At 40.6% G+C, this 25,505-nt stretch overlaps 1 protein-coding gene across 13 annotated transcripts in view; it reads right to left on the bottom strand.

Moving 5' to 3' along the window:
- LOC124551171 (YLP motif-containing protein 1-like) overlaps window positions 1-25,505 on the bottom strand; it is a 383,298-nt gene that overhangs the window by 333,948 nt on the left and 23,845 nt on the right. For 11 of the 13 annotated variants that reach the window (XR_006967786.1, XR_006967785.1, XR_006967783.1 and 8 more), the window contains exons 2-5: window positions 23,514-23,598; window positions 23,331-23,405; window positions 17,471-17,676; window positions 4,803-4,925 (exon numbers count right to left, since the gene is read on the bottom strand). Coding sequence is in view for 7 of the 13 variants with exons in the window: in XM_047126156.1 (XP_046982112.1) it covers window positions 4,803-4,925; window positions 17,471-17,671 (324 nt within the window). In the remaining 6 variants the exon portion in view is untranslated. The remainder of the gene's footprint in view (window positions 1-4,802; window positions 4,926-17,470; window positions 17,677-23,330; window positions 23,406-23,513; window positions 23,599-25,505) is intronic. The other 2 variants (XM_047126158.1, XM_047126157.1) reach the window with 1 other exon arrangement.

Here is a 25,505-nt window from a genome sequence, read left to right as displayed (position 1 = left end):
ACATTAGAAAAATTACTGCATGCACAGAGGCATTAAAACAATCATTTTCCCCTGCTCCATAGGTGAATGGAATAGGAAATAACCCAATTCCATAAACAATATAAAAATTTGTTACAACTGTTCTGGGTATACCTCATAGCCACACCATCGGTTTGCATATAGAATTCGTTGTCCCATTGAAAGTAAGTAAATGTTATACAATGTTTCAAGGGATCTAATATATCCTTTGTGAAAATACTTTCCAACTATGACGCCACCTTATTAAGAGGAAACACACACTGATGAGCCAAAGAAACTGGTATACCTGCCTAATATCATGTAGAAACCCCATGAGCACGCAGAAGTGCCACAACATGATGTGGCACGGACTCGATTAGTATCTGAAGTAATGCTGGAGGGAACTGACACCATGAATCCTGCAGGGTTGTCCATAAACCCATAAGAGTATGACGGGGTGGAGATCTCTTCTGAACAGCATCCCAGATATGCTCAATAATCTTCATGTCTGGGGAGTTTGATGGCCAGCGGAGGTATTTAAACTCAGAAGAGTGTTCCTGGAGCCACTCTGTAGCAATTCTAGACATGTGGGGTGTCACATTGTCCTGCTGGAATTGCACAAGTCCATAGGAATGCACAATGAATATGAATGGATGCAGGTGATCAGACAGGATACATATATACATGTCACCTGTCAAGAGTCATATCTACACATACCAAATGTACCTTATCAATCAAACTGCATACACCCCACACCATTACAGAGCCTCCACCAACTTAAACAGCCCCCTGCTGACATACAGGGTACATGGATTCATGAGGTTGTCTCCATACCTGTACACATCCATGCATTCAATGCAATTTGAAATGAGACTCATCTGACCATGCAACAGGTTTCTAGTCATCAACAGTCCAATGTTGGTCTTCACAGGCCCAGGCGAGGTGTAAAGCTTTCTGTCGTGCAGTCATCAAGGGTACATGAGTGGGTCTTTGGCTCCGAAAGCAAGTATTGATATGTTTCGTTGAATGGTTCACTTGCTGACACTTATTGATGGCCCAACTTTGAAATCTGCAGCAATTTGCAGAAGGGTTCCACTTCCATCACAATGAACGATCCTCTTCAGCCGCCATTGATCCCATTGTTGCGGGCTCCTTTTCCGTCCACAGCAATGTCGGAGATTTGATGTTTTATCAGATTCCTGATATTCACAGTACACACTAGTGAAATGGTCATTCGGGAAAATCCCCACTTCATTGCTACCTCGGAAATTCTGTGGCCAATCACTCGTGCACCAACTATAGCATCACATTCAAACTCACTTAAATCTTGATAATCTGCCATTGTAAAAGCAGTAACTGATCTAAGAACTGCACCAGACACTTGTTGTCTTATATGGGCATTGCTGACCACAGCACCATATTCTGCCTGTTTACATATATCTGTATTTCAAAACACATGCCTATACCAGTTTCTTCAGTGCAGTAAACAGTGATACAACATCAAGACTGGCCATAGTATCACTTACACCCAGCCGAAAAGATCTTAATTTTCCAATAACATGAGCAGGATCCTTCATGTACGGGTTAGGTTCTCCTGTAAATGACTGTACAAGAGTGACTAGATGTTTGGCAATCCCACAGGTTAGACAATCAATGGCACTAACAACTGGTCTCAAAGGAATGTCCTGTTTGTGAATTTTTTGTGAACCATACAATCCTGCAGTCAGTGCTTCAATAGGAGATACTGAAGAATGTGTTTATTAGCTTATTTGTTATTCTGTTCCTAAAATAAAAAAAAAGCTTCAAGAAAGGAATGAATGTAAACAAATGTGAGTGAGATCCTAGTAACAACTAGAAATAAATAAATAAATAAATAAATAAATAAAGATAGATAGATAGATAGATAGATAGATAGGGAGGTGAATGAAGAAAGTGTAAAGTGTGAAGTACTTTCGAAGTGTGGTAAGAGGAAAGTTGAAGAAGCGAGAAAGAAGTCAGTGAACACGACAGGAAGACTGAAGCATTCTTGCGGAATGCTAGGAGCCAGGTTCGGAACACAGACATACCGCAAAAAAGTGAAGAAGTAATGTGTGGAAGTTACTACCTTTCAATACTGACCTATGCATCTGAAACATGGGTAATGAAGAAAAGAGATGAAGCAGATTACAAGAATGTGAAATGAAGTTCCTCAGAAGTAGGAAAGAGTGACAAGGGGAGAGAGGATGAGAAATGAAAAGGTAAGGGAAATAGTGAAAGAGGAACCCTTGCTGAGCACGACAAAAAACACAAAGACTACAATGGTATTGGCATTAAAAGACGATGGAAAATGACAATTCCCAAGAATATACATGAAATGGTGATGCACAGGAACCAACCAAAAGAAAGATCAAAGCATAAATGGCTGAAAGGTGTGGGAGAGGGTGGGGGGGTGGGCGGGGAGCAGTAGTGGCAGTTATATACAGAACCCTTTTTTTTATCTGCTAGAGTTTGACATCTCAGATCTGCACGAGATCTCTGAAGTAGAAGTTGAAGGATCATTTTTTGGGCATAATACTCCTCAGTTGCTATCAGTTCCGGTTTGTTAAAAAGACACTGGTGACAAGCTTTTCGTTTTGGAGCCACACTAGTGCTCCCATTGTTGTTCTAGCACAACTGTACTTGGAGGCTATTTCTGAATCAGGAATCTTTATCTTTAACAAAAATCCTGCATGGTCACTGCACAATTCAAGGCAAATTGGGCTCAGTAAGGAATGTCTTAAATAACAACTCTGCGTTTTGGTAACAAACTTTCATCTCCAGAATGAGAATTTCACTCTGCAGCAGAGTGTGCGATGATATAAAACTTCCTGGCAGATTAAAACTGTGTGCCGGATTGAGACTCGAACTCGGGACCTTAGCCTTTCACGGGCAAGTCCTCTACCATCTGAGCTACCCAAGCACGACACACACCCTGTCCTCACAGCTTTACTTACGCCAGTACCTTGTCTCCTATCTTCCAAACTTCACAGAAGCTCTCCTGCGAACCTTGCAGAACTAGAACTCCTGGAAGAAAGGATATTGCGGAGACATGGCTTAGCCACAGCCTAGGTCCGGCACACAGTTTTAATCTGCCAGGAAGTTTCATATCAGCGCACACTCTGCTGCAGAGTGAAAATTTCATTCTGGAAACATCCCCCACACTGCGGCTAAGCCATGTCTCTGCAATATCCCTTCTTCCAGGAGTGCTAGTTATGAAAAGTTCACAGGACAGCTTCCGTGAAGTTTGAAAGATAGGAGACGAGGTAGTGGCGGAAGTAAAGCTGTGAGGACGGGGCGCGAGTCGTGCTTGGGTAGCTCAGATCGTAGAGCACTTGCCCGCGAAAGGCAAAGGTCCCGAGTTCGAGTCTCGGTCCGGCATACAGTTTTAATCTGCCAGGAAGTTTAGAACTTTCATCTTCTGAAGATATGGTAAAAACTGTCAAGTTCTTGTTCATATCCTTCAGCTTCACTGTATCTGAAAGAATTTTGCTAGCCACGTTTGCGGCAATTTTCTCTCCCACCATGGGCAACTGAAAAATTCCAGCCCCACGCACTATAAACACGTGTGAATCAGTTTTGGAGGAATGCAGTAAACAGGGCCATACTTTTCAGTATTTCTCTCTACATTTTTGGACAATTATTTTTTCTTAACAGTGTCACTAGTCCCAGTACTGTCACCACACACATTTTGCTGCACCAGACATCGCTTAATTGTTTATTTCAAAATCTTGTGAACATATTTCCTTGCCATATGTTTAGTGTGCACTAGAAGAGCGTTCTATGTTAGTTTGTTTATGATAAATACAATTAACACTTGCTAATATGTTACACACAAATATTATTCATGAAACAGAATTGAACTCCAGTTTGTCATCACAAGAAAACAAAGACACCTGCATGGGAACTCACCAGGAGGAATCATTGTGTGACTAGCAAAGAAAACAACTGCGCAAAAAAAACCATTTCATTCCTAGCTATGCATAGGATGAGTAAAGTCATATACCATATATGGTGTTCAGTGTAACCTAGTTCTACAAGGAACAGAAAAGGGCGAGTATGCCAAATGTCTATGAAAAATGTGAAAAGAAATATTGGTGAGAATGCACGTTATAGAGAACGATTTTCTCCTGTGCATCCTTTTCAAGCACTTTATATTGTTACATGAACAAAACCTCTTAAAAAAATAAAAAAAAATAAAAAATAGTAATTTTTGTCATGTCGTTCTTAAAGTCATGATTATTGGAGGAAATTTGTAATTATTACAACTGATTTGTAACAGTTGGCATCTCTGGGTCTATGTGTAGGCTAATTTCAGGCACTATTGTATGGTTCAAACGGCTCTGAGCACTATGGGACTTAGCATCTGAGGCCATTAGTCCTCTAGAACTTAGAACTACTTAAACCTAACCAACCTAAGGACATCATACACATCCATGCCCAAGGCAGGATTTGAACCTGCAACCGTAGCAGTCACGCAGTTCAAGACTGAAGCGCCTAGAACCGCTCGGCCACTGCGGCCGGCTTACTGTAAGAATTTTGGCGAGTTTTTCACTGATATATTGATTCATGAGAAATGTTTGTGTACTGCAATGCCAGACAACTCATCGGGCCATTGGTAATTAGTTGTAGATGTGCGAAGTCAGGTTAGGTCTAGTTCTCTCTACCTGTTATAGATGTATCGCTATGCATTAAATAGTTACAGCTGTTTCTAATCACTAGTTTCATACTGAACTTATCCCATATTAAGGACAGCAAAAGATACCATAAAAATTATTGCCTATACTGACCTTGTCTCCAAACTGTTGCTGCCACTGTTGAAACTGCTGTTGCCATTGCTGCCACTGCTGCCATTGTTGCTGTACAAGATTCACATTCCACTGCTGGGAGGCAGTATAGTTTGCTGCAACATCCTGAGGAACCAAACACAGTATTACTTGATCAGTATTGGCATTGGCTTTAGATAACAGCATTGATTTTTGTATGATATAAATGTAAAGTTTAGAGTAAGGAAATTTTATTGCAAAAGTTATTTACCTGACTTCCGAGCCAATAAGTCATCAAAATCTAAAATAGAAATGAAAGAAAGCAGTAATATTTACAATCTCTGAAGTATTTATAATTCAACTGCCAAACAAAGTAGTATCACAGACAGATTTCAGATTTAGCCGAACCCCATAGCAGCGATAGTTGTTTGTGTTGCGATGAAATTAAATCCTGCTGCTGATTTTGTTCACTTGTAACAGTACTAATGCATTGATTTCTGGTGACTATTCCGTATTCTATAGTTGTGAGGACCCTGCCCCCCCCCCTTTTTTGTTCCCGACGTATCGCCCATAGCTGCACTGGCCAAATTCAAAGGTGCTCCTGGTTGCACCGGCTCTTGCCAACTTCTCACATCTTGCTGACTGATGGTATTTTAATCACCTCTCACACCCAACCTGTCGTCAGCAAGACTCCGCAGGACCTGGAGAAGATGACGATGACCACTGCAGCACTGAGCACTGGCCAGGGGGCAAAAAAAGAAAAGAAAAAGAAGAAATCAAAGGTTCCATTAGCCACAACCATACAACCCAGAAGATTCACCATCAATCAACCAAGACAAAGTCTTCGTTGTGGTTTGATACAGCTCTTCATCTATCTTGTGCAAACCTTCTCATCTCTGCACTAACTACTTCAGTCTACAGCCATTTGAAGCTGCTTACTGTGCTGAAGCCTTGGTCTCCTCCTAAAATTTTTACCACCGTCCCTCCCCCAATTCCTTCCATTACCAAAACTGAAAATTCTTTTGACATGTCAGATCTGTCCAATCGATTCTTTCTTTTATAGTCAGGTTGTTGTGGCATAATTTTTTTTCCTCAATTTGTTTCAGTACCCCTTTGTTTATCATTCAATCTATTCATCTAATCTTCAGCAATGATTAGCAATCTTCTATAGCACCACATTTCAAAAGCTTCTGTTCTTTTCTTGTCTGAACTGCTTACTGCCCACATTCAATTTTTGTACAAAGCTACACTCCAGGTGTAATAATCTTCACAAACAACTTCCTAACACTTAAATTTATTTTAGATGCTAACCTCGTTTTTCCAACAAAAAAAAAAAAATCTTGTTGCTGTATCTGCATTTTATATCCTCTCCACTTCTACCATCATCAGTTATTTTACTGCCCAAATAGTGAAACTCATCCACTACTTTTAGTTTCTCATTTACTAATCCAACTTTGTCAGATACATGATTTAATTGAATTACACACCATTGCCTTCACTTTGCTTTTGTCAATCTTCATGTAATAATCTCTTTTTGAGACACTACTCATTCTATTCAACTGATCTTCCAAATCCTTTGCTGCCTCTGACAGAATTATAATGTTGTTAGCAAACCTCAAAATTTTCATTTCTTCCTTTGTCAAATTTCTCCTTCATTTCCTGCTTGCTCAATGAACAGGTTGAATAACGTCATTGGTAGGCTGCAACCACTGTTTCCCTTTCACATCTGCCTCTTGTAAATACACTCCGATTTCTGTACAAGTTATAAATAATCTTTAGTTCCCTGTATTTTATTGCTGCTAACTTCAAAATTTCGAAGAGTGTAGTCAACCCAACGCTGCGAAAAGCTTTTTTTTCTAAATATGCAAGTACAATACACACATGTTTGCCTTTCTTCAATATACCCACTACAGTAAGTCATAAGGTGTTCCTCATGTGTTCTTAAATTAGTCTTCCCCAAGGCTGGCCTTTACCAGTTTGCAACCATGATTTACTAACCTGATGGTTCAGTGGTATTCACAATGTCAGCCCCTACATTTCCTGGAATTGGAATTACTTTATTCTTCCTGAAGTCTGAAGGTATTTTGCCCACCTCATATCTTTCACACCAAATGGAATCATTTTGTCATGGCTGGCTCTCCCAAGGATCTCAATAATTCTGAGGGAATGTCCTCTACTCGAGGGTACTTGTTTCTCATAGTATCTTATCTCCCGTCTCATCTCCATCTACTTCCTTTTCTCTTTCTGTAATACTATCCTCAAGTTTGCTCCCCTTATACAAGACCCTCTAAATATTCTTTGCATCTTAAAGCTTTCCCTACTTTTGTTTAGTACTGGCTTGCCATCTTACGTCTATGTTCAAACGGTTGCTTTTCTTTTATCCTGTCTGTTTAATTTTCTGATAGGTGGCATCTTTCTTTCCCCTAATTATGCACCCCTCTACAACTTTGCACTTGTCCTTTAGCCATTTCTGCTTACCTATTTTGAGCTTTCTGCTCATCTCATTTTTTTTGGAGTTTGTGTTTCCTTTCACCAACTTCATTTGTTGCACGTTTATATTTTCTCCTCTTTTCGCCAAATTCAATGCACCTGTGTTATTTAGGAATTTCTATTATGCGTTGCCTTTTTACAAATGTGATCTTTTGCTGCATTTCCTATTTAATCTCTCAAAGCCACACTTTCATTTTCTCTTTTATTCTTTCCCCCCTTTTCAGTCCAATAAAGCCTGGTGCTCCCTCTGAAACACTGAACAATCTCTGGATCCTTTAATTGACCTAGGTCCTATTTCCGACCTTTCTGTAACTTTGTCAGTTTCAGTCTGCAGTTTACAACCAATGTATTTCAAAATCTTTGTCTTACAGTTACATAAGACTCTCTTGGCTGTGACAACACATTCACAAATAGCCCACAGTAGCTTATCCACATTCCTGTTTTCTTACTCATTATCAGATCCACTTCTGCCTTATTCTTATTTGATTTTGTGTTGATAACTCTGTACCTCACCTGATCGGCAGTGCTGTTCTTCCTGCAACCACACTTTACTAGGCCTACAATTCCCTTTTTAAACTTTCAAACCTACCTACCCAATTAAGGGATCTAACATTCTACACTCTAACCCATAGAACGAAATTTTTGTTTTCCCTGATGACAACATACTCCAACCAGAGATCCAAATGGGTGACTATTTTACCGCCAGAACATTTTACTGAAGAGGATTTCACGATCACTAAGCAATATTATAGAGCAGCCTGCACTTGAGGGAGGGTGGAGGGTAGGGTGGTAGAGTGGGCACGAGTGGATAGCAGCTGTAGCTTCCCCTTATTTACCAGCACAGCAAAGGCATGTCGGCCAATGTTATGAGGCCAGATCAGCCAATCATCCAGACTATTGCTCCTGCAATTAATGAGAAGGTTGCTGTCCCTTTTCAGGAACAACAGGTTAGTCACCCTTTCCACAGATACCCCTCCATTGTCGTTGCATCCACGATATAGCTATCATATCACTGAGGCACACAAGCTTCAACACCTCCCTATGTACACTTGAAAATGACAAATCATGAAAATTGCGATCACACTTCATAAATTTACCGAGAACCATAAACGGTATTTATCAGTCAAAAACTAATTTTCAACTGCAATATACTCCACACTACTTGATTACATTTGTTTTTCATTTGCTCAACCTTTAACTCACACTTTATCGTTGAGTTATCATTCCTCTTTCAAGATAGCATTAACACTTTGCATCCACTGTCAGACTACGTCCAACATTATGATTTTCCGATGTCAAACTATGTCCAATATGTTCCCACTGCGTGCTATAATAAATGCAAGTTGAGGAAAATGCACTCAGTGGAAAAACTGGACTGCATCTACATCTACATTTATACTCTGCAAGCCACCCAACAGTGTGTGGCGGAGGGCACTTTACGTCCCACTGTCATTACCTCCCTTTCCTGTTCCAGTCGCGTATGGTTCGCGGGACGAACGACTGTCTGAAAGCCTCCGTGCGCGCTCTAACCTCTCTAATTTTACATTCGTGATCTCCTCGGGAGGTATAAGTAGGGGGAAGCAATATATTCGATACCTCATCCAGAAACGCACCCTCTCGAAACCTGGCGAGCAAGCTACACCGCGATGCAGAGCGCCTCTCTTGCAGAGTCTGCCACTTGAGTTTGTTAAACATCTCCGTAACGCTATCACGGTTACCAAATAACCCTGTGACGAAACGCGCCACTCTTCTTTGGATCTTCTCTATCTCCTCCGTCAACCCGATCTGGTAGGGATCCCACACTGATGAGCAATACTCAAGTATAGGTCGAACGAGTGTTTTGTAAGCCACCTCCTTTGTTGATGGACTACATTTTCTAAGGACTCTCCCAATGAATCTCAACCTGGTACCCGCCTTACCAACAATTAATTTTATATGATCATTCCACTTCAAATCGTTCCACACGCATACTCCCAGATATTTTACAGAAGTAACTGCTACCAGTGTTTGTTCCGCTATCATATAATCATACAATAAAGGATCCTTCTTTCTATCTAATCTAAAATCTAATTTAAACAGTTGAAGAGGGTTAATACCACACTTTGACTAAAACAGTTTTGTTACTGATGTTCCAGTGATTCAAATGGCAGGGGCTGGCCAATCTTATTTCTACCTCAAGTGCCACATGCTTGCTGTGTTGCCTGATTTGTAAGTGCTCGCATGGCCATGTTTAGCATGGCAGGCTACACACAAGCAACAATTCCCTTGCCACTGCTATCTCCAAATTACATAGCTATTTTATGTGAGAAAGTTTCCACTCTTCTCCCACATCCACCCATCATTCAAATAATTTGTTAGGAATGCAAATATATACTAACTTCCTCATAATTATGACCACATTATTTCCTTTGCTTCCTGCTACACAAAGCAAAAGGTTACAGAATTTTCCCAGGCAAAAAGACAATGCCTTCTTCATGTAGATGGAAGAAGTTCAGATGCAGAAGTTCTGGCTACTGATAATTGTGAAAATATTTTTTTTGTATATTGAAAAAGAAATTTGGCTGAAGTTAGGTTTTCAAAATGCTGTCAAAAGTAGACCGTGCCGGAAAGTGCAGCACATTCACACTCAGTTTGTGCGTGCACGACACATTCAAAAGTAAAAAGATTTTACAAATGTAAGCAAAATTTTTCTACCTCAACTGAAATGCCACCAAAATGAAAATAAGTGTCTTCAATTGATTTAAATACACTCTTACCAATAGTGTTCACCATTATAAAATCAGGTGTAGGAAGGCAACCACAGCTCATGACCTAAAAAATGTATAATTTGTGATAAATGCTAATGTAGATGAGAATTGTGTGGATGTGGGCTTGATGCCCTATGATGGCTGGTTTCCCCATAATGCACCTCTCCCCTCATTTGGTCAAAAATTCTAGTTTGTTTACACTCACAGCCAACTGCCAGTTTATAGTGCCCACACTATAAGGCAACTGGAAAACAGAACCTGTTAATATATTTTGGCCACATTCAAATGTCGTCCCGTTACATGCGATTAGAGCTTTTTTTTATTTTCTACGCTGACATGTGGCACATAGAAACATGCTAAAGCAAACAATATTGACATTCAATTCCAAGCGCTGCTCTTTCTCTAGCAAAATGCTTGACTGCCAAAGGTGGAAATAAAATCTGAAACTATTAACATATTTTAGCCTGCTGTAATTATGCGAATGTATTTTAATTCATTTGATAGCTCCCGGCCACAAAAATCCGTTTTGTTATCATTTAATGTGAGAGCAATAAACGAAGAAGAAACAACAAAATCACTGAACGTAAACACAGGTCACGTGTAGACGACCCACCTCCCCACCACAACTCTGACTGCTCTGTGCATCAGCCCCGGAACAGGGGCAATACTAAGTAGCGGCGCGCAGCCACAATTCTGTAACCAGAAGCGGAGAAGGTACTACTCATACGCGACTCAACTGAGCACGCGCAAGAGCCCGCCCGCAACTGCTCAAACCAATCTAATTTAAACAGTTGTCACGTCACGCTCATCGGAGGCAATTTGTTGTTATAAAGCATTGCATAGTGTTCCTAAAGCCTTTGACACACTTTACTGTTGGCGGACGCTTGTACGAGCACTGTGTTGTTGTTGTTGTATACGGCGCATTTCCTTGCAACTTAAGAACTTAAGTTCCCCCCCCCCCCCCCCCCTTCCCGCCCATTCATGTTTTATTGCTGCATTATTATTCTGCAGTAGCGGGATACAATAATGTCCTTTGTTAGAGTATTGGTTCTTACCAGTCAAAGTCACAAAAATTTAATTGAAAAATAAAACAATGAAAAATTCCTGGGTTTTTCCCAGTTTTCTCCCGGATGAAAAAATTCCCCGGTTTTTCCCGGATCTCCCAGTTGTCCCAGGTCATATACACCCTGTTTTAAAACTAATTTGGTTATTTCTTAATGCAGAACCTCTATGAAAGTCATTTTTCACAGAACACATGGAACTTGAAAATTTTGCAACATTTGATCCCATGATGATCCCAAAATGAAACTTTCAGAAGTGTAAGAGTAAAATTCTGTGATTTTTTTTTTTTTCAAAAGTTAAAAAATATGGCTTTTTAGAGTATTAAAGTCTATTTTTTTTTAATTTAATTTTTGAATACTATTATTTTGCATACAAATTAAAAGCCCATCTAAAGAAATTTAAAATGACACATTTTGCAAGTCTGTACCTCATCTGGTTCCGGCAAAAATGGCAATTTTCTACACCAGGATGTAGAAATTTTTAATGAAAGTTTGAAAATTCAAGGCTTAATATTTTTTTTAATTAAATCACGAAAAAAAGTTTATGGTTCTTGTTGATAACTATGTAGAGACCAAAGTGCACCTAGTTTCATCAAAATTTGAGAATGTCAAACTTAATCAGTGTGTTAATTTGACACGGAATGACCCTCTAGCAAGATCTAATCGCTATCACGCATGCAGCAACAGAAATTCAGAAGCACAGAAACAACTTTAACAGAAAAGGAGGGTGGCTGAAATTACATTAATTGTGGGTTTTAAGTGCTAAAGAAGACAGAAGGCACCCACTCTCCTCCACTACAAGCTCAGTAACATGTAAGCACGACTCTGTGGTCTTAGGCAGCGGTCCGACGACAACACAAACCTACCACAGTGTGGACACATTTAAACAGTTTGGCTTGCTCGGTTTGTTCAAGAACTGTTTTCTGAGTCATTAAAGCCATCGACATCACCAGCATTGGGAAATGCAGCATTAGGCAGAAAATTACGCCATGGAACATGCCCTAATGCTCATAAAACAAATATCTGCAGTAACAGCAATAAGAGACCCCCAACAGCCAACATCCACAAGGGCAAAGGAGCAACTGAAAAGGAACACTACAGGTAGGCGATCTAAAACAGCAATTGGTTGCCAACTGGCTGGCAATGCAGTTCCACACAAAGTGTAACTCTGAACTGGAAAACTGCAGTTGTCATGTGCAAGTGTGATGGAGGAGTGCTGTTTGTTCCAAATGAGTATCTTTTGGTTACACTTAACAAGTCGAGTACAGATTCAAGCTCAGAAGACGATATAGTTCTCTATTATTATTTATCATCATCATCATATTTACTACACATAAATTAGAAAATTAAGAAAATTCTAGATTCAACCACACATTTAAAGAAATATAAACTACAGGCTATATAAAGCAGGCAAGGAGCTGCAAGGCACAACCGAAATTCATACCTTTTTATAGGGAAAAGATAACTCAAGACAGGCACAAATAAAAGACACAAATGCTTTCTGCCAAGCCTCCTCCAGAAAAAGAAAACACAAAATCATTCACACAAACAAGCACACGTCATGCACATGACCGCCATGTCTGGCAGCTCAGACCAGAATGAAACTGTCACGTAGAATGGAAACAGCAATCTGGAGGGGGCGGGGTGGGGTGGGGTGGGGTCGAGTAGGGGAAGGGAAAAGGGAAGGGGTAGCAAGAGATGGGTGGAGGTTGGGAGGAAAGTGCTGTCTGAGTATGCTGGGACTAGACTGCCAAGATACAAAGTGCAGGACAGTAGGTTGAAGCCCAGATAATGTCAGGAGTGAAGAATGTGTTTTAGGACAACTCCCATCTGTGCAATTCAGAAAAGCTGATGGTGCAGGAGAGGATCCAGACAGGCACGGGTAGAGAAGCAGCCACTGAAATCATGGATTTTATGTTCAGCTGGATGGTGTGCCATAGGCTGGTCTATTTCGCTCTTGGTCAAGTCTGGCAGTGTCCATTCATCCTGGTGGCAGCTGGCTGGTAGTCATAAAAATATAAAAAGCTGTGCAATAGTTGAAACAGTGTTAGTATATGACATGGCTGCTTTCACACGTGTCCCAGCCTCAGGTGCCCCGGCCTCTGATGGGGTAAGACAAGTGTGTGACAGAACTGGAATAGGAAGTGCTGGGTGGGTGGATTGTTCAGTGACGGAACATCGCCTTAGGAGGGGTCGGAAGGATCTTGGATGGATGTCCCTGATTTCGGGGCATGATGATAGGTAATTAACATCCTGTCGAAGGATATGGTTCAGTTGTTCCAGTCCAGGGTGGTATTGGGTGACTAAGGGGGCATTACTTTATAGCTGGTTCTTGGGGTTGGTTGAAGGAATCGGGGTGTGTGGTGAAATGGCACAGGAGATATGTTTCCTGATTCGATCTGGTGGATAGTGCCTGCCTGTGAACGCCTCGGTCAGACCCTCTACATACTGGGTGAGGGAGTTCTTGTCACTGCATATACACTGTCCTAGGGTGGCCAGGCTGTATAGGAAGAATTTTTTGCTGTGGAAGAGGTGACAGTTTCGAAATGCAGACTGTTCATGGTTAGTGGAATTAATATGGACGGAAGTGTGGATGGAGCTATCAGAGAGGAGGAGGTCAAAGTCCATGAAGGAGGCACACTGCATTGAGGAGGACCAGGTGAAGCTGATGAGAGGAAGGTGTTGAGTTTGTGAAGGAATGAGGGTATCTTCATAATCTGGACTCAGGGCGAAGACAACCTTTCCTCATTAGGTACAACACATTCTCCGTTCCCGAAATTATCCCAGCCTCCACCTATGGTAACTTACTGCACCACTCCTTCCACCCAGCCATTTCCAGCCCCTCCATCCTATCATCTCCTCCCTATTCTCGACCCCTCGCCCTTTTTGTGTGTCGCCCTCTATCAATGCACCTGCCCATCTTTCCCCTTCCCCACTCCTCCTCCTCACCCCTCAAATCCAATCCAGCCTCCCAACTTGTGCCTGTTAGCATGTTCCACTCGACAGCACACTCCCCCTCCACCCTTACCATGTATCCCTTCCCATTCTCTGCTCCCTCCAGATTGTTCCACTGTACCTAACAATTTTCTTTCTGGCCCGAGCTGCTGGAGATGGGGACATGCATGTGCAAGGTATCCTTGCACACAAGTGTGTGTGTGTGCGTGTGTGTGTGTGTGTGTGTGTGTGTGTGTGTGTTTCCTTTTCAGAGAGCGACTTTGGCCGGATGCTAATTTGTAACTGTCTTTTTGTTGTACCTCTCTGCAACTCACGGAGAGTAGCAATTCCACTTTTTCTTATAGCACTGATATTCCAACCTGGAGTTCCCATTGTCCGACAGCTTTTTATGGAATGACTAAACAGTGCTACAGTTATTTGGCACAGTAGATTTCTTCTGCCATAACATGACATTACTTTCATTTTGAAAGCCCTAATGTCTTGAGATTTATACATAGTGAAACCCCACTTTTACACTTTTCAAGGGAACTTTTTAAAAAAATGTAAACTGCACGAAAATGTAAAACGTAGTAAGTAACATTTTAAGCTGTAGAAGTTATGTATAGGATACCCTTACATTTTCACACTTTATGGATGACATATGTACATAATTGGCATAAAAATACTTGTCACAGACTCTTTTATTATGTAATAAAAAACCACTGATGTAACTGGAACTGATAACTGTCCGTAAAGTAGAAACATCTGAGTCAATTTTATACATCATAATGAATGTTTCTGGAAAGCCTGCAGCTGTCATTCACTATCTAAATAACAAAACGCAGCACCAGTTATGTAGTATCTCCTGCTTAGCATGATGCTTTTCAAGAATTTTTCATCAAGTACAAATATTTAGGTAAGTATTTTGTGTGGTGTTGTCATATGTATTGTTCTTGCACTGTAGTCATCTTTGCGAGATAACAGGTACTCTGCCTTCTCAGTTATGTAGAAAACCACACATACGCAAATTATCACAAAAAATACATACAGAAACACTGCACTTGACAATGAGGATAGACTCTCAGACACATTTTGCCCAGCATGAAAAAATATGTAATTGGAGCTGTTTTTAAACCAAAAACATTTGAGCATGCAAAGTGAGTGAAGGTGTCAACTAGCACCAATAGCCATCAGACGAAACATGTCAAATATGATTTCACAAAGGTGTCATGACAATCACAACAATCACGAAACAGCTCATGTGAAGTAGGCACAGTTTGGATATGGTTGTCATTGGTCGCGATATCTTTATTCGAACAAACCTAGTTACTCCCATCAGCGAACACGCCAAGTGGAGCTTGGTAGCAGCAGGAAATACAGCACAAATTGTTCCTACTTTTATGTGTTTACCATTTCAAATCCGCAGAGTAGAGCGCCTTCGTGTCAAGAAACTTAACCACATAATGTCTGTAACACTATGCGAACCAACGTCATGCTAGTGTCATTTCATGTCACTTTTTCTCCATGAATATTTTTTCACAAAGTGTAAAGCACAGGAAAATTATGAATATGTTGTCGCAAAATCGGGTGTAAATTAACACTGTGGACATAGGAAATTGGACAGCAGTGATAAAAAATATCATAAACAGCAGGAAAACATTAATTCTGGAAACGTAAAAGTGGGGTATACTGTATGTGGAAAGGTTGTCACATAATGGTTTGTGCTCATTTATATGTGAACATCATTGCATTTACATATATCATATCAGAGATCTGTGTGTTTTCTGTCATTTTTCTGCCGTTTTCTTTGTTTGTTTTCACTTGAAAATGAAATTTTGCAAAATGACAAAGACTGCTAGTCATACAAAAGAATACTCTCAGTATGATTCACGTTTTTTGTACAGCTGCTCCCGTTAATGTATTGGTAATTTTATTTTAAATATCTGTACAGTATACTATATACATGTATACGTAATTCTTTTCCCACTTCAAAACACAATTTCTGTGTCAGATCCCTCCTGTAGTAGCTGGGGAACTAGTGGTTGTTTAAAAAGATGTTTCTTTTACTTCTCGTGCAAAGCTAATGTTCACAACCGGCTCGTTCATGTTCAAATTAAACCAACATGGAGCTGTGTTCTAGGACATGACACAGCCCACATTACTTGGCAATGTGGATGCAAAGATGTTGGTAACTGATTCATAACACACTGCAAGCAATTTAAATGTCACTCTGGAATTGCACCATCCACACAGGAAGTGATTGGAAATCAACAAATTACCAGCTCGCACCAGCAACAGGTTTCATTTCAGTTGCTCCTTGTGCAGAAGACCTAAGATGCCCACACAGTACACAGGCACCCAAGGGCACCATGTCTTAAATGTCTACGGCACTATGGCAAAGGCAGAATAATGAGCACTGAGGTCCACAGAGCTCTTAGGGTAAGGTACAGCACTGTGAGTTGTGAAAGGTCAATGTATCTATATCCTCGTCACTAACGCCAGCATGCTCTTCCTGTAAGTCACTTGAAAGCTGACCAGTCCAACCTGAGAGGATGCACATATCAGTAGAACTAACAAGCAAAATTCCACTGTACTATCAATGATCAAATTTACCAAATGCTGCTAACTATGAAGATTGAAATTTTGTGTCAGTACACATTATTCATTAAGGTCCACAACCACAAATGCTTCCACAGACCTTTCATATCTGGCAGAGAATCTACCTTTTCAACCTGGAACAAAATAACAAATGACAGCTAGTTCCAGAATGAGAGAGCACTTGCCGGCAAAAGGCAAAGGTCCCAAGTTCGAGTCTCAGTCTGACACACAGTTTTAATCTGCCAGGAAGTTTGACAGCTAGTTGTTTACATGAGATCACAGCAACAACCAATCAAAGCAAAAATTTTGTCATCATTTCTATGCTGTGATAATATTGTTCTGCTACCAGTCACCATTTTAACAGTCAGTTGCGGATGGCAAGTCGGTCTGTAACATAACTGCTGTGTTGTTCTTAAATGCTTTGTTTCACTGTGTGTTACATTTTCTTTAACGAAACAAAAGCTGAGAAATTGCTTAAGTTATAAGACTATTAGAATCCTCCAAAAGAAACTCAATCTTGCTCATTAACTGGAACCACACAAACATACTCAGTACAGGATTACAAAGCTGTCGCTATGAGAACTGTATTTTGTTATTCCAACACACATACAGAAATCAGGTCGCAAATACTACTACACAGCTGTGACAGCTTCAAGTATTTAAAAATTTCAAACATTTCATAGGAAAGCCAGATAGCTCTGCACAGATGGAGAATGAACTACTTCCTGAAATATACGTTAACATGTTGCCAGGAAATTTATAGATTTAAATTACCCAAAATCTCACAAACTTATTTCCAGTACAAACACCGACAACGATAGAAGGTGTCAAAGAAAACAGAGAGGAACAACTTGACACTCACTGTCGCAGTTGCAGCTGCCGAGGCAATGGCAGGGGTCGCAGCTGTGGGAGTGGCAGCATAGTAACCGTACTGCATGGTGTACGGAGAAGCTGTGGCCGCCGCAGTGGGGGCTGCAGCCGCTGCAGTTGCGGGGTATGCCTGGGCAGCGGCGGCAGCAGCATATCCGGCGGCGGCAGTGCTCCACTGATTCCAAGCCTGCATGCCTCCTGTAAAACCCACAGTTCCTCAATGTCTCATCTTTTCTACAGCACCAATTAAATTCCAGAGTTAATAATCAGACAAAAACTAATCTGGAGTTAACTATTAGTCAAACCCTACAATCAGCCTTCATCATCAGGATCACAATATGGGCTGTCAGATCCATTACATTTGTGACGAATATGGGTTATCCCTTCAATTCGTTGTAGCTAGACATTACAATCAACATCTAAGCACCCAAGAAAACTTCCCTTCAGATCGAAACTGTGCATCGAATGTGTACTCGAACTCTAAACCTCACCTTCTGCCAGTGACGCTGTTACTGACTGAGCAATTCTGGTTTAAAAAGGGGGAAAGGACCAAACTGCTTGGTCATCGGTCCCTTGCTCATGTTAAAACAATCATACAGGGGAAAGAAGATAACAAACGAGACTTAGAGCACAATAAGGAAAGGAAGGAAATACGACAAGAACGACAGAAAGGCAATAAAAACCACAAATAACAAAAGAGGACAGGAAAACCACAGAGAGGAGGCACTTACAGGCTATTAGGTGCTCTAGGGAAGGGTGCTGTTTATGTCACTGTAGAACTCTCTGACGCTCTTTACTTGCCTCAGCGACTTCCGGTGACCACCAAGGAACTGTCTTTCGTCGGGGCACCCTAAAGAACGAGGAATCGCATTTTCCACCGCAGAAACGATCTGTGCAGTGACCTGCTCAACCACAACATCGATGGCACCATGTAGGGGAGAGTCAACAGTGACAGCAGAGGTGAAGGCTACCCCCCCCCCTCCCGCCCCCACCCCCTGCCTTGTTCAAAGCCCATCTGGGTAGGTGTCCGTGGGTAAGATGCCAGGGGAGTGACTAGAAGATGGGGAAGTGGTTACTACCACACAGGTCATCATAAGCTCTCCAGTGGATAGATGGGAGAAGGACAGGACTGCAGCCCGAGAGATCAATGGCCGAATATGTGCCTTGTGCCACAATGTGCACCTGAGCTCAAGTTGAGACAGGAAATTTCAACATCTCTACTTAGGCCAGTAAGCACATTGCCACCCCACAAGAGGTTATGGGAGTTAAAAATTTCCCAAAAGTAGGAAAGGTTTGGGGAGTTTATCAATCAGTGCAGCCAATACTGCACCATCTGGATGAAGATATACGTTGCAGACAGTTAACTTCTGTGTCGTCCATATCCTGACAGCCACAGCTTCAAGAGGAGTTTGAAGGGGCAAAGGTTCACTACTTATCGAGTTCAGGACATAGATGCAAACGCCGCCTGACACTCTATTAGACTCGCTATGGTTCTTGTAAAATCCCCAATAGCCACGAAGGGCAAGGGTCCGCATTGCCGGGAACCAAGTTTCCTGGAGGGCAATGCAGAAAGCAGGTGAAAAAGTTAACAGTTGTCATATGTCTGCTTGTGTGTGTGTGTGTGTGTGTGTGTGTGTGTGTGTGTGTGTGTGTGTGTGTGTGGGCGCGCACGCATACCTGTCCTTTTTTCCCCCTAAGGTAAGTCTTTCCGCTCCCGGGATCGGAATGACTCCTTACCTTCTCCCTTAAAACCCACATCCTTTCGTCTTTCCTTCTCCTTCCCTCTTTCCTGATGAAGCATCCGTGGGTTGCAAAAGCTTGAATTTTGGGTGTGTGTTTGTGTGTCTATCAACATACCAACGCTTTCGTTTGGTAAGTCACATCATCTTTGTTTTTAGATATATTTTTCCCATGTGGAATGTTTCCCTCTATTATATTCTAACCATAATTTAAGATCCAGAAATTAAGCAATATAGCTTTGAAAGTTTAAAAGCATGCTCTTTCCAACTGAGGCAAGAAAAAGAATTGAACAAGACACAGTTGAGAGATTGCCCCCAAAAATTACACTAAAATTTGTATGTAGAAAATTACGGTCAATTTTGCAGATGCATACATTTTCACCTAGGCATCCAATGTTGATTAAATATGACCATATAAAGACATCACAGGTGGGAATAAACCTCTGAAACTTTGGTGTGACTGGTTCATGCGAAAAGTAGCAGTGGCCAGCCAAACCTCAGCTCTCAGAATTGCGCGACAATCTTTTTAGCCACTTTAGAGGTGTGTATCTATATTTAGGTGTGGCGAAATACCTAATTTTTGCCATGGTGTTAATCAACATAAAAAAATGGTTCAAATGCCTCTGAGCACTATGGGACTAAACATCTGAGGTCATCAGTCCCCTAGAACCTAGAACTACTTAAGCCTAACAGACATAAGGACATCACACACATCCATGCCCGAGTCAGGATTCGAACCTGCGACCGTAGCGGTCGTGCGGTTCCAGACTGAAGCGCCTAGAACCACTCGGCCGGCAATCAACATAAAAAGTTGTCTATATACAGGGTGATTCAAAAAGAATACCACAACTTTAGGAATTTAAAACTCTGCAACGACAAAAGGCAGAGCTAAGCACTATCTGTCGGCGAATTAAGGGAGCTATAAAGTTTCATTTAGTTGTACATTTGTTCGCTTGAGGCGCTGTTGACTAGGCGTCAGCGTCAGTTGATGCTAAGATGGCGACCGCTCAACAGAAAGCTTTTTGTGTTATTGAGTACAGCAGAAGTGAATCGACAACAGTTGTTCAGCGAGCATTTCGAATGAAGTGTGGTGTTAAACCTCCTGATAGGTGGTGTATTAAACGTTGGTATAAACAGTTTACAGAGAATGGGTGTTTGTGCAAAGGGAAAAGTTCTGGACGGCCGAGAACGAGTGATGAAAATGTAGCACGCATCCAGCAAGCAGTTGTTCGCAGCCCAGGAAAATCGACTCGCAGAGCTAGCAGAGAGCTGCAAATTCCACAATCAACTGTATGGAGAGTCCTACGAAAAAGGTGAGTTATGAAACCTTATCGTCTGAAATTGGTTCAAGCACTGTCTGCAGCTGATAAGATTAAAAGAATCGATTTCTGTGATTTTATCCTTGCTCAAATGGAAACAGATGAATCTTTCGTTTCAAACATTGTGTTTAGTGATGAAGCAACTTTCCACACTAACGGGAAAGTCAACCGTCACAATGTCTGTATATGGGGCACTGAGAATCCGCGGGAAACAACTCAGTATGAACGCGACTCGCCTAAGGTGAACGTTTTCTGTGCCATTTCAGCCAATAAAGTTTTTGGTCCCTTTTTCTTCGAATGTGCTACTGTAACTGGACTACAGTATCTGGAGATGTTAGAGAATTGGCTGTTCCCCCATCTCGAACAAGAAGCACAACAATTCATATTTCAGCAGGATGGAGCGCCACCACATTGGCACTTATCTGTCCGTAACTACCTGAACGTCAACTACCCGAGGCGATGGATCGGCCGCCAGGCAGCCCGTGACAGAGCACTTCGTCACTGGCCTCCAAGAAGCCTTGATCTTACCCCCTGCAATTTTTTCTTATGGGGGTATGTTAAGGATATGGTGTTTCGGCCACCTCTCCCAGCCACCATTGATGATTTGAAACGAGAAATAACAGCAGCTATCCAAACTGTTACGCCTGATATGCTACAGAGAGTGTGGAACGAGTTGGAGTATCGGGTTGATATTGCTCGAGTGTCTGGAGGGGGCCATATTGAACATCTCTGAACTTGTTTTTGAGTGAAAAAAAAACTTTTTAAATACTCTTTGTAATGATGTATAACAGAAGGTTATATTATGCTTCTTTCATTAAATAAATACTAACAAAGAGATAGAGGGGCTGGCCAGTACTTAGCTCAGTACAGCCGATAGATACACATAAAACAGAACTGAAAATTTACATTCCTAGCTTTCGGAACTTTGTTCCTTCATCAGGGAGGAGAGAGGGGAACAAAGGGAAGAAGGGAAAGTGGATTCAGTTACTCACAACCCAGGTTATGAAGCAACAGGGAAAGGTAAACAGGGAGGGTAGCAAGAATGGAGGCATGGTTGTCAGAGGGAAGCCAAAGATATTCTAGTATAAGATATAAGTAGAATATCTTTGGCTTCCCTCTGACAACCATGCCTCCATCCTTGCTACCCTCCCTGTTTACCTTTCCCTGTTGCTTCATAACCTTTCCCTGTTGCTTCATAACCTTTCCCTGTTGCTTCATAACCTGGGTTGTGAGTAACTGAATCCACTTTCCCTTCTTCCCTTTTTTCCCCTCTCCCCTCACTGATGAAGGAACAAAGTTCCGAAAGCTAGGAATGTAAATTTTCAGTTCTGTTTTATGTGTATCTATCGGCTGTACTGAGCTGAGGTAAGTACTGGCCAGCCCCTCTATCTCTTTGTTAGTATTTGTTTCACATCTTATATGAGATTTTCCATCTTTCATTAAATACACATTTTTAAAGTTGTGGTATTCTTTTTGAATCACCCTGTATATCAAAGCAAATTACCAAATGTTTGCTATAACTCTTTGAAAAAAAACCACCAAACTAGGCACATTTGCACCTTCGTACGTGATGAGTAGGTGAATAGCCTCTCTTTAAAAGACCCTAAAAATTCAATCACTGCACAAATTAAAATTAAATTTGGTACATGAACATCAAAGACCATATAGAACCTTCACACCAAATTTCATTGCATTTGGAGACAGTTGAGCAGGGACACTTTTTAATGTTGGTACCTTTGACATGCTATCACCCTTAATTATTAGGAAAATTTCATACAGAAAAGTGAAAAATACACGCACATGCTGGCTAGCATTTACCTTGGCTCAGTACAACCAACAGTCACATAAAATCAACAAAAATAAATAAAGCTTAGCATCATCAGGTAGAAGAGTGGGAAAAACAGGGAAAGAATGGGAAGTGGTTGCAGGGAGAAAGTTGCATGTTGGAACCCCCCTTGCATTTTTCAATATGGTGCTGACAAATATTAGGATTTGCTACCAGTCAATTTGTTACCACAAACAGATTTTCCGTTTCCATGTTTGTTGGCTTCACTTGCTCACAACCAAACATGTCACCTACCAACCTAACCTACACCTCGGGCTGCACTACAGATCAGTCTGTCACCACAACAAAGATTTCAAGGGGGAGAGGGGGAGGAGGAGGGCAAATCTTACTTTTGGTAGCCACAAGTCACTCCCAGCCTATGTTATAAGGTAACAAGGAGTAGTTATTTATGTTCATCGGTTTTGTGTGACTGTCAGCTGAGCTGAGCTGAGCTGCATAATTTTTCATGAAATTGCTGGTTATATATTTTTTAAATGTATTCCGCTTAATACTAACAACAGTAACAATCAGACCTAATCTCTGATCTTTGCATTTAGAGCCTCCTAAACTTTGCAATATTTTTCATACTAAAAAGTGGGGAAAAAAATATCTGCTATAGCTCGTTCTAAGCATGAAAAACTGCTTTAACCAACAAAATGTAACCAGCCACATACAATAGGTAGACCACAGTTAACATAGTCAACACACTATGAAAATTCTACTGAATGTTCACCAAACTAGTTTTCAGCACATCCATAAGTAAAGCACCCATCTCCCTGAAGTAGTTTGAGCAGAATTTACCACAATCTAACAACAAACCACCACCTCCCACCAAACTAAGAATCAGATCACCTGCCAGATGTGGAAAATACACAGTTCAACACAGAACTCCAACTACGTTCTCCTCCATTTTTCTTAAAAAGTTGTTATTAGTTGCTGAGTAATGAGGAAGCTTCATAATTACTTTACCTGACAAATGCCGGTGTTGCTCCTTATTAGAAGTCGATCTTACAGGCTGGCCCCAAGTCCGATCTTCTGCTGCAACTGACAATGAAATTTATGGAGTGATGACTGATAAAATACACACTTGAAAAGAAAGGGCGCTATAATAATCTGCCTTTCAATTCTCTTTAATCATTGTTTCATAGTTACCTTTCCTACTAAATGCAGATTCTCTGGATCACAAGTGCCTCCTAACCACAGAAACACTTCGCAACTGTCAGTCTGGTGTTACCTGCTAATGAAATTGGAAAACTTTTGCTGTATAAATGTCCGAAATTCTACAATTATTACAGTTATTATATACATTTTTAGCCACATCAAAAAGTCTTGTCACGATACCTACAGAAAATGCTCTAATTATTACCTGATCCAGTAAGACAGCAAGGAATTTACATAATTTCGTTACATTAAAAAATTACTGAAAAACCACGATACGGCTATAATTTTTAAATTGTACAAATATGCGTAAAATTCTACTGCCTTAATACTTCAAATTAGAAATACAAATGATAAGCTGTTACGAGTAACACACTTCTGTAAGATGTGACTATACAATAAAAGCAGTCTTTCCATATGAATCTTATTTTAAATATAAAGTGCTTCTTTCACAGGCCACTTCAGACAATCCGTAACAGCTTTAAACAGAGCTCTGAAAATATATACACGCAAATTTTTAAAGTGGAACAGCTCATTAAAGTTCTATTTTGGAAAGTCATTTCATTTCTTCCAGTGTTTACCTTCCAAACAAACAAATTCAAATTGTTCTAATTTGTCTTAGATTTAAAGCACCATATTTGCTACCACTAACTTCTTGCTTCACCAATTCGTCACATTCATCACAAATTAACATAAAAATCTTGTAATGGTCATGAGTTTGACACTTTGAATATCTACCCAGAATATTTTTCATAAACATCAGAACTATCTTGATAGAAGAAAACTCCATCAGTCACTGGGCGTACATTCATTACAGCACATAAAATCCATGATTTCACGGTTTATTTTTCTGTATAACAGTGAGGTATCAAGAACAATTCCGATAAAACAGTTACCAACACAAAACTTTAGATTCAGTTTGTGAATTATAACCATAATGTTCTGCAGTTCTATTTACAACTTAAAATGTCCATAAAAATGGAGGAATGAAGTCTTTTAAATAATACTTTAAGCCAGTCAAATAACAGTACCTAGTGTAGACAAGCCACTTAGCAACCAGAGGACAATGGTCATGTGTGTGTGTGTGTGTGTGTGTGTGTGTGGAGGGAGGGGGGGGGGGGTAGAGGGGGGGGGGGGGAGAGAGAGAGAGAGAGAGAGAGAGAGAACAGAACAGTATTTATAAAGCCGACAAAGGAATTTGTCCAACATGTTTAATGTGCCCCTCTGTACTCAATGTGGTCTCTATGCATTGAGTAGTAGTCTATCCTAATTCATATAAAAGCACATCATTAATAGTGATAGCAAGAAGCACAGATCACGAAGGGGCTGATGATAAAAATCTAATTTGGAGGGTGTGGGCACTATGGAGGTAGCATTACAGCATTTTAGAGTTGCCTTGAAATAGAATACAGGATGCCGCATTTCAAATGCTACTTTACCATTTCGAGTACTTGACATACCACTGTCATCTCCTTTGATTTATATTTGTGAATAATGTGCAAAGAACACTATCAACCCCCCTCTCCTGAACTTCCTATTTCTATTCAGGAATAGATTGCAAAGAGAATGTATGCATTACAACTTTTATATAGTAATACATATTACAGTTAACACCAAGGGCATAACAATGTCAATGGAATAACAAATAAGCCAATACATGATTTTTTACAGTTAAATCTAATTTTAAAGTTTTTTTTTTATTACAATGAACAGCTTAAACAAAAACAGTCTGCATATGATTCTGGCCAGAGTCACTACCCAAGCTTGAAACTGAAGGTAGCATAATCCCAGTGCACTTCTTTAGCATAATAATAATAATAATTCGTGGATGGAAGATATAAAATTAGAGAGAACAAGTTTTAGAATGTCCCTAAATATTACTCACCACTTTAGTATTTAAGGTTGGCAGTACTTGCTCAATTGTTTATGTTCTATAGAAGACTAACCATTTTCTTGGTCAACATATTTTTTTAAAAATTGCTTGTG

The sequence above is a fragment of the Schistocerca americana genome, chromosome 9 (assembly GCF_021461395.2).
Source record: "Schistocerca americana isolate TAMUIC-IGC-003095 chromosome 9, iqSchAmer2.1, whole genome shotgun sequence".
NCBI lineage: Eukaryota > Metazoa > Arthropoda > Insecta > Orthoptera > Acrididae > Schistocerca > Schistocerca americana.
This window is presented reverse-complemented; position numbering and strand designations above follow the sequence as displayed.